The 13,843-nt window shown below is 35.3% G+C and overlaps 1 protein-coding gene across 1 annotated transcript in view; it reads right to left on the bottom strand.

Moving 5' to 3' along the window:
• LOC149801336 (ras GTPase-activating-like protein IQGAP1) overlaps positions 1-13,843 on the bottom strand; it is a 275,437-nt gene that overhangs the window by 68,429 nt on the left and 193,165 nt on the right. Inside the window, exons 17-20 of the mRNA XM_089955390.1 lie at positions 11,728-11,891; positions 8,623-8,713; positions 5,194-5,361; positions 1,426-1,568 (exon numbers count right to left, since the gene is read on the bottom strand). Of these exons, the coding sequence (XP_089811516.1) occupies positions 1,426-1,568; positions 5,194-5,361; positions 8,623-8,713; positions 11,728-11,891 (566 nt within the window). The remainder of the gene's footprint in view (positions 1-1,425; positions 1,569-5,193; positions 5,362-8,622; positions 8,714-11,727; positions 11,892-13,843) is intronic.

Raw genomic sequence — 13,843 nt, 5'->3', positions numbered from 1 at the left:
CCCTAGATAAAGTATCCTGACCCCTAGATGAAGTATCCTGACCAGAACGGAAGAGTTCCAAAGACTACTGTCTGAACTGCAAATCAAAGAACTGTCACAAAACTTTACATAAAAAATCTCACCCTTTTAAAAGCCATACTTATCCTTTTGCAAATCTACTTAAGCAGGAAAAAGAAAACATTTCAAGTCTTTTACATTTAACAATTTACAAGAATGGAGAAATTCCCCCAGTCCACTGTGAGGAAGTGTGTGTGTGTGTGTGTGGGTGGGTGGGTGGGGGCTGCCAGTCAAGCTTAGTCATCAAACTGCTAATTTCTGTCCTAACTTACCATTTAATCGGGATTCTAAGCAAATAGTCTTCATTCATTTGCACCAGGTGCTAACATTATTGGCGTGACATTCATATCCTCTGCCAGAAATTTTATTATCTGTTTCATTTATCAGCTGTAACACTAGATATGTGCTCAGTATATCAGCTATTGGTAGGTCCTTGCCATGTGGTAGCTATTTCAATACCCATCTTGGCACAATTACATATGCATCAATTAATTTCTGATGAATCCCAGGTCTAAACACAAACTGTGCTAAACGGTTCTGGTTTAAGGAAAGAAGATTGTGATACATATTGATGAAATGCATAAAACTATGAATTTACAAATATTGTACACCAATATACAAAACATGTGTGAATTTTATTTCTTTTGTGTAACTCCTCCATCTTTAAACTTGAATTCTCACAGGAGATGCAAAAACGATGGGGGGTGGATAGCAATCACGCAGCATGGATGTAACACTGCTTTTCAAAGTACATGTATTCTATTTCTTTACATTTTTAACAACTGTTTTACAAAATGACGTGTCTCAACTGTGAATTGCACTACAATGTACTCAAATCATATCAATCAATCAATTTAAAATTGAGATCAACTTGTGTTTTGGTTACCTATGGAATTCTTGGTCCAGATAGAGATAAAGCATTGATTTTCACGCTGGAAGAGTTATCCTAAGAAACAATTATATTCTGATTGATGTTTTTCTCTTACATAAATTTGAAAGCTGTAATTTATAAACTGAAAGGTCAACAGAACATGATCTTGTGTTGATGTCTCTTAGACCTCTTACAGCAGAGGTCTTGATTTTAATCATGCTGCCAACTGTGTATGACTGGCAAAAACGTAAATGTAAACTTTTATACAGACTCTTAGTGCTAACATTGGTAACCTCATTATTTTATTTGACAAATATTAGGCTGTAAATCTGACATTTTTTCTTTCTCTCAATATTTTGTTTATAAGGGGCATGTACTGCTATCAAGTAAAGCTGTTACTTTGCAATATATAATTTCAAATAAAAGTTATGCTTGTGTCTAATCTTTGTTAATATTATTTTTGTAACAAATACATTTCTAATGGATTTAAAGTAAACCTGAATTTCTTCCTTTGTCAGAAGTGAGTCGTCTTTCACTACATCATCTCCTCGCACCCAAGCGTATTGCCCCGTCTTTGTATTGTAGAAGAACTTTGCGCCATCTTTAATTCTGTTCATCATCCAGCCACTACCTACATCACCTGGGAGATTGGAAAAAGGAAGAAATACGGAGTACATTTAATTACTGCAATTAGCTTGATACTAGCACTGAAATTAAGGATGCACAGCGAAAATGAATAGCAAAAAGATAATCAACTATAAACAGTAAATAATCAATTATGAACAGCAAGATAATATGAACAAGAGTATCACGAACAAAACTGTTCACTTACCTCAGGTTTAACAGACCTTTGTTGGCTTTAGTAGTAAATTATTGACTCCAGATTACTGAATAGCGGATCTCACTGACTTCATATTTTGGTCAAGATATGCAGAATGTAACTAAAATATGATGTGCATAAACCATTATTCTCTTATTAGATTCACAATTTATGTGACTGCTGACCTTAAGACCCAAGAATAAGTAGGTTTCTTTATTACTACAAATGTTAACCAGCCTTAAAGTTTGGTCAAAGAACTTACCCTGTAACAAATATTATTCTGCAAAACCAATTTTTCTTCAAGTCACCATGCCAACCCCAAGAAAAGTATAAGCACAATTTTTGCTAACATAAGTGGCAAAAAAAACGTTTATCTGAGCATATAAATTGCAAACTATATATTACTAGTATCAATATTAGTACCCCTACTTCGTTGAGGCTACGACATCTTAGCTAATACATTACATGCCATAATTACAGTACACTGTATGAAAAATGTACATTTAATTTTTTTTACTAACTGGGATCTGCAGTCAAAATAATTGGCAAAAATGGGCAAAATTCATATGGATTAGAACCAGAATACAGACACAAAACATACTGAAAAATTATTTATATTCAACAGTCAATGTAACATGTCTTACTTTTGCTGAATAATCGTAAAGTACACAAACTCTGCAATGAGCTGATGAAGTGCTCAATCCATGTGCTTTATTGCACTCTTATATCCTTCTTTACATGTTTGTAAAGTGGTGTTGATTTGTACTTTTTCTGATTGGATATGTTTTAAGTTTTAAAAAGACCCATCTGTTGTATAAATTGTCATCCATAAGTCGACCCTAAAAGCCTGTTGTACTTAATATCTGGCACCATTTTCTTTTAAAAGTCCAGACTGGTCTGCCAACTAGCTTGATTATTAATATAACAAATCTGTAAGGCAAAGTTTCAAATTTAAGAAACTCATCTGTCTCCTTGGAATTGGGTCATAAACTGGCTATAAATAGAAAATTAGGAAAGTATAGGTAGGGTTTATGATGGAAAATTAGCTCTTACACTATTTCTTATGCAGCAGTCTTTCGTTTCTAGAATATTCTCAAATTTTCATGATGAGGAATTAATGAGATCATAATGTACATGACAAACACATCTTTTATTGCTTTATTTTTTTTAAATGTAATGAAAAAGCATACTCCATATACAGGCAAGTTATTATGCAAAAAAAAAAAACATTTTTTAAAATTTCAGTCATGACTGTTCCATTTAAACATATATGGTGCTCAGGGAAGGTTCTTAAAAATATAGGTCACAGTACTCTGATCCCTGAAAGAGTTCATATAACAATGATACAAAATTCTAAATTGCATCAATGGTCGACTACTCCTAATTAAAAATGCCTTCCTGGGTCCCCATTTTTACTGGAACATCCCTCAATGACCATGACCACCGACCACCAAAATCAATAAACTTCTTTCTTATCCAACATGAAAGTTATATAAATACTTTGGTGTAAGTGGTGCCCTGACTGGCCAAGTGTTCAACTTTACCGATCACATCTCAGGCTTGACCTATGTGGTTATGTGAGAAAGATTGTCAGTAGCTTCCCATGGGTTGGCGTTTCTTCCCAGGTTATTCCTCCACCAATTACACTGGCCACCATGTCTAATCTATCATGTACTGAAAATGGAGTTAAACCCACACAAAAAAACGACTGGTGAAAGTAATGACTGATAACTGAAACTTTTTAGAAGAATACATTTTTTGCTGTTTTCAGTCTCAATGGTCATTGACCTTTGGACCCAAACATTAGTAAACTTCCTGAAGTACAAGTCATTGACAAGGTTTAGTCTGGGTATGTAATTTAGAACAAATGTTATTGTGCGCAAACCAATTTTCCACTTTCAATTATCCACTTTCAGTCTGTGACCTTGACTTTTGATCCCCAAATCTACATGTTTCTTCCTTAGCTCAAGTGCAAGCCAGAACAAAGTTTGTTATATATGTACAACTAATGCTCTTGTGTGAAAGTAGTTGTTGTTGTTATAGGGTTGAACATCATTTTTTCAGCACAAGATAGGCTATACATGGCAGCCAGTATTAATGGTGGAGGAAGAACCTGGAAAAACCCCTGAAAGAACCACCGACCCACGAGAAGCTACCAGCAAGCTTTCTCACATATCAACAATGGCCATTCCCAAGACTCGACCGCATGCAGACAGAAGTGAGATGGCAGTGATCTGTGACGGAGAGCGCTTTAGACCACTCAGGACACATGTGTGAAAGTCAGTTTTCTTTCAGTTGCAGCAACCTTGGCCCAAAAATCAATGGGGTTATTCCTTACTCAGTTTTAAAGAACTCATTAAGTATGCATGTGGTCACTTCTAGCACAGACAATCCTCTAAATAACTGCTGCCCCCCACCCCTTTTAAAATATGAAATGAATTTAACATGAACTGGCTGATGCAAATTTGCAGTTCTTAGCTATATCTTCATTTCTTAGAAGTCATTTAGAGTGATCATGAATCCAATTGCTTTATTTTGCTGCCAATAGTTCATCACAACACGAACTCTTGAGTCTGACCTCACTCATAATCCAATATATTCTTGACTTTAGTTCAATAGGTCATTCTCAAGGACATCACTGACAGTGTGGCAGTTTATAGTGATATCTAGCACTGGGGCATCATGCCACAGACTGTAGCACCATGTCCCACCCAATCGCATTATTCTAAAACCAGACCATCTTAATGCTGAACACCAAGTGAAGCAGTTGTTAGTACCATTTTTATGAGTCTTTGTTAAGACTTGGCAGGGGTCTGAACCAGTGACCTCCACATCCGGCAGACACTCTAACCACGTATGCCACCAAAGTGGTCTCCAGAAAAAATATTTAACAAAAAGTCTCTTGACAAGTTTCTGATTAGGCTCTGAAACATTTTGCTGCATTCTGTTAAGTTTATCAAGAAACACAATGGCTCCAGTGGTTTAGTGGTTAAAGCATTCGCTTCAGATACAGGAGGTAAATGGAGAAAAATGCTTTACCCAGTGAACACATCATTGAAGCCAACCTGTGCTGAACCAATTGTAGGATCTGAACCGGAACACTTTCTGGTTGTTATTTTGTTGTTGTTGTTGTGGGGTTTAATGCCATTTTTCAGCACACGATAGGCTATACATGGCAGCCAGTATTAATAGTGGAGGAAGAACCCAGGAAAACCTTGGAAAGAACCACCGACCCAAGAGAAGCTACTGGCAAGCTTTCTCACATACCTACACTGGCTGAATCTGAGACTCGAACCTGCGCAGACAGAGGTGAGATGGCAGTGATCCGTAATGGAGAGCGCTTTAGACCACTCGGGGCCCCCTGTAATTTTGTATTCTAACCAATAAGCCACTGTAATCTTTAAATAGTACTAGAGACTTGGTGACAATAACTTTACATACATACCTGAGGCTTTTTTCTGGTCTTTCTGTTCTTTCAGTTTTTCCATGTAAGTAGGAACGCAATCCTGAAGAACTCCTGTTAAACCCACTTCAGAGCTGGGCAAATTCTGTGCCAGCTGCTCGCAATCCTCGTTAAGAACTGCCTCGTTAAGTAAGGTGACTCCAACTGACACTACAAATGATATACATATATAACACAGAACCAGTATTAATAGATTTCTTTATGTAAGGAACATGATCATGTATAACATTTCTTAGCCAATCTTGTTTTTACTGATTCTACCCCATGTCTGTCTAAAGATCTTTCAAGTATTCATTAGACATGTCACAAATATAAAACACAACATCATGTCATCTTTAGAGTATTCATTACCAAACAGTGTAACTTTGTGTGTGTAAAGACCATCAAACTGTATGAAAAGATAGTAATCTCACTGCAAAGATTGATATCACATTATGTGAAGTATGGCACAAGACTGTGAAGACAGGTGTCATACTGCATGTAAAGTGTCACTTTGTGTGTATTAAGACCATCAAATTGTATGAAAAAATAGCAATCTCACTACAAAGATTGATATCACATTATGTGAAGTATGGCACAAGACTATGTGAAGAAAGGTGTCAAACTGCATGTAAAAACAGGTGTTTTTGGTTTGGTCTGGTGCTTTAGAACACAACAACACAAGTAGGTTAATGAGCGCTAAGGCAACAGGATTAAAGTTTCTTGCCCAGGAAACACCACAATAGCTGACTGACTGGTCCAATGATAGTACTTGAACCCACACCCTTTCAGTCCCAAGTCCAGCACACTAGCCACTGATCTACTTTAAAACAGGCTGAAATTATAGTAGCATCAAATGCATAATTTGCATAAATATTGCGGTTGCTGGCGGAGTTCTGCAGATGGTCACTCATAACAGTGAGTTTATATTGTAAATTATTAATTATGCATTACTATTATACAATTAAAATTTTGATTTCTTATGAGCAATAAAATTGTTACAATGTGAGTAAATTTTGTCTGTTGGCAAACAGTGTTTCAGCATGCATAAACTTTATCCACATTTGATGCAGATTCCATGAAAAATGTATTTCCCTGGTGACATATTTGTTGTCATGGTTAATATGCTTTTATGAGATGGGATTTATGCAATAGTGTGCAGAATACATATTTATGTCTCTTTGAACTTGACAACAACCACTGAAATTCCCATTTCATACTATCATTGAATTTTATATGATATTTCAGTTGCTTGGATTTTGGTGTTTTGGCATTGGCATACTTAGACATCTCAAAAAACTTTAAACACCGAAATCAAACCGACCTGATTTGCACTTCAGAGACCCCAAATTTTGTATCTGACCCCCAGTTTTGATACCAAAGTTTGTTTTTAACTCAGTCTGACCCCCAGTTTTGACAGCAAGGTGATTTTTGACTCAGTTTTGCACACCTAGGGGATACACTGACTACTGTACATGTACCAAAATGAATGCATGTATTTTATATAGTCCACATTATATCCCATCTTTATTCAACTCTTAATTTTATGAATACAGGTTACAATGTTAATCTTTCATTGCTTCATGCAATGATACATACTCAAGTCAATGTATAAGGTGCTGTGTAAAGTCAGCAAACGCCTGTTGCTTACTTGCAAAAGTTTCGCAACATGTGACACCTTTTGTTCTCAGTGAGAGATGGATCAGAACTATGAATTAAGAGTAATAACTAGCATGGGCAAATATCAAACCAAATGCTGCCTAACTACAGGAACTGTGCATGCATTTACAATGGGTGATCTAATTTAGTGGTAATGGAAAATTCATTCGTAACTAGTGTGTGTGTGATTTGGATTTTTAACGTAGCTTTTAAAATAAATTCAGTTCTATCACTACGATGTCTGCAGTGTGGTAGTTTATAGTGATGCATATCACTGGGGCATCATGTCATAGACATGTAGCATGATGTCCCACCCAGACACATTATCCAGACACCAGGCCGACCAGTCCTAACACTAACCTCTTCATGCTGAGGGCCAAGCAAGGCAGCTGTAGGTACCATTTTTGTAAGTCTTTAGTATGACTTGGCTAGGGTTCGAACCCACAACCTCCAGCATCCAAGGCAGATGCTCTAACCACTAGGCCACCGGTGTGGCCTAACTAATGTGTGTGTTTGCGTATCTTTCTTAGAAGAAGTATGGCACTAATTTGTATCGTTTCCACTTACTATTACATGCAGGTTTTTTTCTTTGACAAATTAATCTCCTAAACTGGATAACAAGGTACACAAAATAGCATGAAAGATGGAATTGTGTCGTATCTTGGTACACATTTTATTTTGTTCAAGAGGTACATAAACAAATTGTGTGATCGAATGGCTATGTCTGTGTCATGACTACTCTAATACAAATGTAAGCAAATCTCAAAAACATATTGTACTAGTGCATGCTGGTTTAGCACAATTATGCCTGATGCACATGAATTTTAATACTGATGATCATGTACATATTTTGGTTTTTAAAAAATTTAAACGATCTCTTTCCAAAATAAAAATTATTGTCTTACATTTTTTTAAGGACAAAAAAAGTATTTATTTTGTCGTGCACAAAAAATTAAATGAAATACAATAATGAGGCAAGCACCACTTGCGTAGCAAGGTGCATAAAAAACCACAAAATTTTGCTAAAACACAGATAACACTCAGCTAAAGCATGGACTGAGAAGACAAACATTCAATTGATTCAACAAGGTGTGAGAAAAACCAAAAAGTTGTTAAAAGATGAAAATGAAGGTAAATCTTTTTGTGCAATATAGTTCATGTGCAACACAAACATTGTCCAAGGAAAATTGATAATGGTAATCTGTATATTGGCTGTGAGTAAAGTGTCAGACTAAGATCATGTTCTGTCCCTCCAATACTAATTGGATGGAATAATTAACTTGGACTGGATACTATAGTCCCTGAAAATAAAAGCAATGAAATATCAGTAGGTACTGTATGACTGCTATTTAAATAAACATTTACTTGACTCATCTATGCAGACTTGAAGAAAAATAAACACATACTCACACACTAGCTGTCTCTTTAGTCTATCTTCTTAAAATCCGGATCACTGAGACCATATATGAATTTGCTCTGCTATGACCATTCATACAGTGCATAATCAATTTCCAGCATACAACTGCAAAAATGGTCATGATAGTAGAGCCATTTTGAAAAAATAAAAAATGGAGGGACAGTAGAAAAAACAGCATATATACTCATGTAGTCCAACTGCAGAGAACGAGATCTGATGGTGCATGACGCAAAAGCAGATCTGGGTTTGTTCAGTGTGCAGTTGGGCTTATAATCTAGTGTATAGTGTACATGGTAGGAAAATGTAGGACGGCTAGAAATACAGTTTGTAACCCCAACAATAACGGAAATACATACTCTTCAAACCCTCCTGAGCATCTCGATTTGCTCGGTCCACATTAGCCTGAATTTCCTCCAACCATAACTCGGCAGACTCATCTTTCGTCTCCTGAGCATTAGGGAAGAAAGAAACAACAATTTTATGAAAAAAATTACACTGGCAGGGTTCTGAAGACAATCGTCTACAGACTTTAGGATGCATTTATCAATTAAAATGATTTTGTCTGGATGACTCTGGGCAAAACCTTTAGCTCCAGGTGCCTCAGCTCCAATTAATCCACTTATGCTGCTGTACCATAAAATACCCAAGTGATTCATTTTCTTTTGATGTTTAATGAATATTTTTTGCTAAAACAGACCTGCCAGCCATTCAGATTTTGCCACAAGTCATTATCAAAACGACCCGCAAACTACAGACTTGTGGAATAAAAGTAAAATCAATGGAAATATGATGGTTGCTGTAAAATCTAGATAATTGGCTCATCTGTGATTTGGATCTTGATTTCATATTAAATTTAGTGGAATTAGGGAACTAGACAAACTTTACAGTAGTACCTCAGGCCCTTTTGACTGCACATATTTTTTTCATGCAAGCACCTGCATGATCAAACTTGATTTAAAATTTTTAAAAATGGCATCCAGCAAGTGATACATGCTGAAGGGAAAACAAGTCTCTAACAAAAAACTCTGCATAATCAGTACAGAAGAATAAAAAAGAATATTCCGATTCTTGGAAGGGGAAAGAACATATTTACATTTATTGGACATCGCATGTCAATTTTAGTATGTCTTATCGTGGGAGGTATAATTGCCGTTATGTGAAATGGACTATTTTCCTCCAAGAATTAGGTCAAGTTGAGAGAGAGCAAGTAGCCATTGAGCTGCATAGGGTTTGGAACTGAAGTATGCGCAACCGTACCAGAGGTAAACATGCACTTTACAAACTTTTCAGTTAAACATAATGAATACCAAACTTTATAAATAAATAAATAAATAAATTTTTTGCCAACTTTACAATAGCAGTACATGATATTTTGTTGAACCTTACTCAAACCTCAATCAAATAAAAACATAACTTGGACGAATTTACCAAGCCCCTCAAAACCCATAGGCTGATGGACCAGTGGTTAATTTTATCCCTGTAATTATACTAGTTCTGAATCAAAGTTGTGGGTTGAAACTTATGATATGCTTTTAATCAGTCTTATTGCATCAATGCCAACCCCAAAAACGAATAAGCTATTATTATTTTATAAGTGGCCAAAAAGTGTAATTTGGGCATAAAATGTTTAATCTATATATTACATGCCAGAATTACAGCATGTATGAAAAAGATACAATTGCTTTTGATACTGACCAGGTTCTCCAGCTGGTCACAAAGGGCAAAATCCATATGGATTACAACCAGAATACAAACACAAAATATATGCAAAATTTAAACTTAGCGCTCACTTTAAGTAGTTGACATGTGTAACTTTTACTGAATGATTGTGAACTGGAATTTTACAATGAACATGATCATGTGTCCAGCATGCTGTATTAGATTACTCTCACAGTTTGTAAAGCAGTGTTGATTAGTCGTTTTTTTCCTGATCTGATATATTATGAAGTTTGTAAACATCCATTTGCTCTAACATTTTCCATCATATAACATCAATAACTTGCACTGTAAATGTGGTACAGTTTTCTGTAAAAGTATAGACTATTCCACTAACTAGCTTATCAATAATATGAATCTGTGAGGCAAAGTTCAAATGTAATGAAACCTGTTTTCTTGGAAAAGGGCCATATACAGTTGCCATAAATAGCAAATAAGGAGTGTATGTGTGTGATTAGGATTTTGAACATAGCTTTAACAAGTGTGCAGTCATATCGCTACACTGTCTGCAGTGTGGCAGTTTATAGTGATGCTTAGCACTGGGGCAGTCACATTATCCTGACACCAGGCCGACCAGTCCTAACACTAACCTCTTAATGCTGAGCGCTTAGCGAGGCAGCTGTAAGTACGATTTTTATAAGTCTTTGATATGACTAGGCAGGATTCAAACAATCGACCGCACACATCCAAGGCGGACGCTCCAACCATTAGGCCACTGGAGAAGTCAGCAAAAAAGGAAATTATTCTTGTACTATTCTTATGTAGCAGTCGTCTTTTTGAGAATATTTTCAAATTTAAAGCAGAATAAGAAGATGGAAATAAAAATTACAAAACAATTTTTTGTTACTTAATTCTTATTTTTTATTGTACCAAAAAAAGTTTTATAATTTTGAGCGTCAAAGATAATTTGGTTAGAAAAAAAGGTAATGATTACGCCAAAAGCATAATGGTTGGCATGTATGGTCTTATTGCATCAAAGTATTGAGAATGTGATAGCTTGTCAGGTTCGAGTGATACCAATTTAAATAATAAATCGAAGAACCAAGCATAAGAGATACTGCTATTCATATTTAATTTTGCTATCAAAAATGGACTGCTCTAACTAATGTATATATGACTGCAAATTTTCTTTTCTTATCATTAAATTATATATATATTAACATCTGATGTGTTATTTCTGGGACTTTATAAATTTTCTTTAAAAGAATTTTCTACCATTTCAAATAAAACCAGTAGCCCAATTTCCAAGGGAGACAACTTCTATAAGTTAGTCATTTACCTATATCTAAGTTGCCTCTCTTGACAAAAAAAATTCCTTTTAAAGTGAGTGAAACATTATTATTATTCAGTAAGACCATATACTTTCTTTCTCTCTTCAGTAACACAAAATATATCTGGTGAAAGGGAATGTATACTAGGTCACATATTGAAAGATTAAAATCCCCAAAGCCGAAAATGTCGATTACACAAAAAGGACAAGAACAAGATTATATTATTGTTTGTCATAGACCTCATCTGCCAAGGATAAAAATATCAGAGGGATTCAATATTTAAAGTTGTTCCCAGCTTAAATACCTTGGGGTGAATTTAGAAATATTTAATTCAGCAGATCATGGAAAGAAATGAGGACTGCATTTAACTATCACTTAGATACTTTGAATATGGCTTAATATATTTTAATTGAAAGACACCTATATAACATAAAGGAATCAGAGTGAGGGAATAGTGATGGAGAAATGGTTCACCTCTGCTTTTGCTTTCTTTTGCCGTATGAGCAGGACCTGATAGCGGTATGCTTGCTTCTCATCAATGTCATGAAGTTTGGCAGATGGCAACATAAGAGTTTTCACTGTCTCATCTGGGTCACCTTTCTCTATTGCCTCATTAATTCTCCCAATTGCAATAATACCTGAAATACAACCAAGGTTTCATAAAGTGTAATAGCTGCAATACAACCAAAGTATCATAAAGTGTAATACCTTAAATATAACCAAAGGATCTTAAAGTATAATACCTGCAATATAACCAAGGTATCATAAAATGGAATACCTGCAATATAAACCAAGGTATCATAAAGTGTAATACCTGCAATATAACCAAGGTATCATAAAATGGAATACCTGCAATACAAACCAAGGTATCATAAAGTGTAATAGCTGAAATACAACTAAGGTATCATAAAATGGAATACCTGCAATATAAACCAAAGGATCATAAGTGTAATGCCTGCAATATAACCAAGGTATCATAAAATGGAATACCCGCAATATAAACCAAGGTATGATAAAGTGTAATAGCTGAAATACAACCAAGGTATCATAAAGTGTAATAGCTGAAATACAACCAAGGTATCATAAAGTGCAATACCTGAAATACAACCAAGGGAACATAAGGTGTAGTGCTATTCATATTAATTTTCAAGCATCAATAATTTTCACAAATGAAACTATTTAAATGCAGCATATGCAAACTGAACTTCCTGAAAAATAAATTCAAAGATAAAATCATGAATTTCAGGAAGTGATGTTGCTCTTTTTACAAAAATAATCCTTGTGAAAGAAGAAGTCAATGCTCTAGATAAAGTTGGTAAAGAAAAGAGTAGTTTAATCTTTTGTCTGGAACTAATTGTTTCTAAGTTATTTTTAAAATTATGAGTTGGCATTTTTTGACAATGTCAGAACTCAACTTCTAACATGCGTGTCCTGATATCATAGTTTTCAATCATTGACTGAAACAGGAAGAAACAAGAGGAATGGTATCCCATATGCTCACATAAATGCAGACTTGCCAACCCTGACAAGCCCGTCTCAGTAAGTCAGTAGATTTTTTTTCCTTAAGTTTGACCAGTTTTCATTAAGGTGTAACAAAATACCATATGCTGCATTGTAAAGCTGGAAATCGTAATTAACAGTTTGGTATTCAAAACATGCAGCAATGATAAACATTATGTTCAACTGAAAAGTTTGTAAAGTACGCGTAGATTTTATTTACCACTAGTACAGATGCACAAACTTTAGTCCCAAAACCTGTGCAGCTCAATGGCTTGTTGCTATCTCTCAATTTAATTCTTGGAAATTCTTTTTCAATTTCAAATGATAGTGGCAGTCATATCTCCCGCCATGAGACATACTCAAATTGGCATGTGATGTCCAATAAACGCAATTGTGTCCTTCCAGCTTTTATTCACAAAAATCTGAATATTCTTTTGTATTCTTCTGTGTTGATTATTAACACTTTTCAAGAGGTATATTTTCCCTTTTGTCTTAAACATGCATCGCTTGCCTGATGCCATTTAAAAAAGAAAATTCTGTAATCAGCAATTTGATAATGCAAATGCTTTGCATGAACAAATTGGTGCAGTTTAAAGCATCTGAGGTGCTGCTGTAAAGTTAGTCTGGTTCTCTAATTTCACTAATACTAATATGAAACTCAGATCCATATCAAACACAGATGAACCAAATTATCCGGATCTTTCAGCAGCAATAATTATTCTGTAGTTTTTGCTTTTATGGTGCAAGCCCGTATTTTAAAGGTAATTTTCTTAAGACAAAGAGCAAATTCATATGGGTTGGCAAGTCTGTACATGTACCAACACCCCTCTTGTATGTGAACCTAGCTCTCAAGTCTATAGTGGAAAAAAAAGAAAAAAAGACCAGAATTCTTACAAAAATAGTGTGAATATATTGTATATACGCACCTCTAAGCTGAGACAAACTGCAAACTGCACTGACTCAGATCTGCTGTCAAATAATGCACCAGCAGATCTGGGTCTGTGCAGTTTGCATGGACCCATTAGCAAGAACAGACAGTAATGGCTGGTCAACATGCAAATTTTACCATAATATGTAATATACTTCAAAG

This window comes from Sinohyriopsis cumingii, chromosome 4, assembly GCF_028554795.1.
Source record: "Sinohyriopsis cumingii isolate HCF-2022 chromosome 4, ASM2855479v2, whole genome shotgun sequence".
Taxonomy (NCBI): Eukaryota; Metazoa; Mollusca; class Bivalvia; order Unionida; family Unionidae; genus Sinohyriopsis; species Sinohyriopsis cumingii.
Note: the sequence above shows the minus strand (reverse complement) of the source record. Positions and strands in the feature narration are given on the sequence as shown.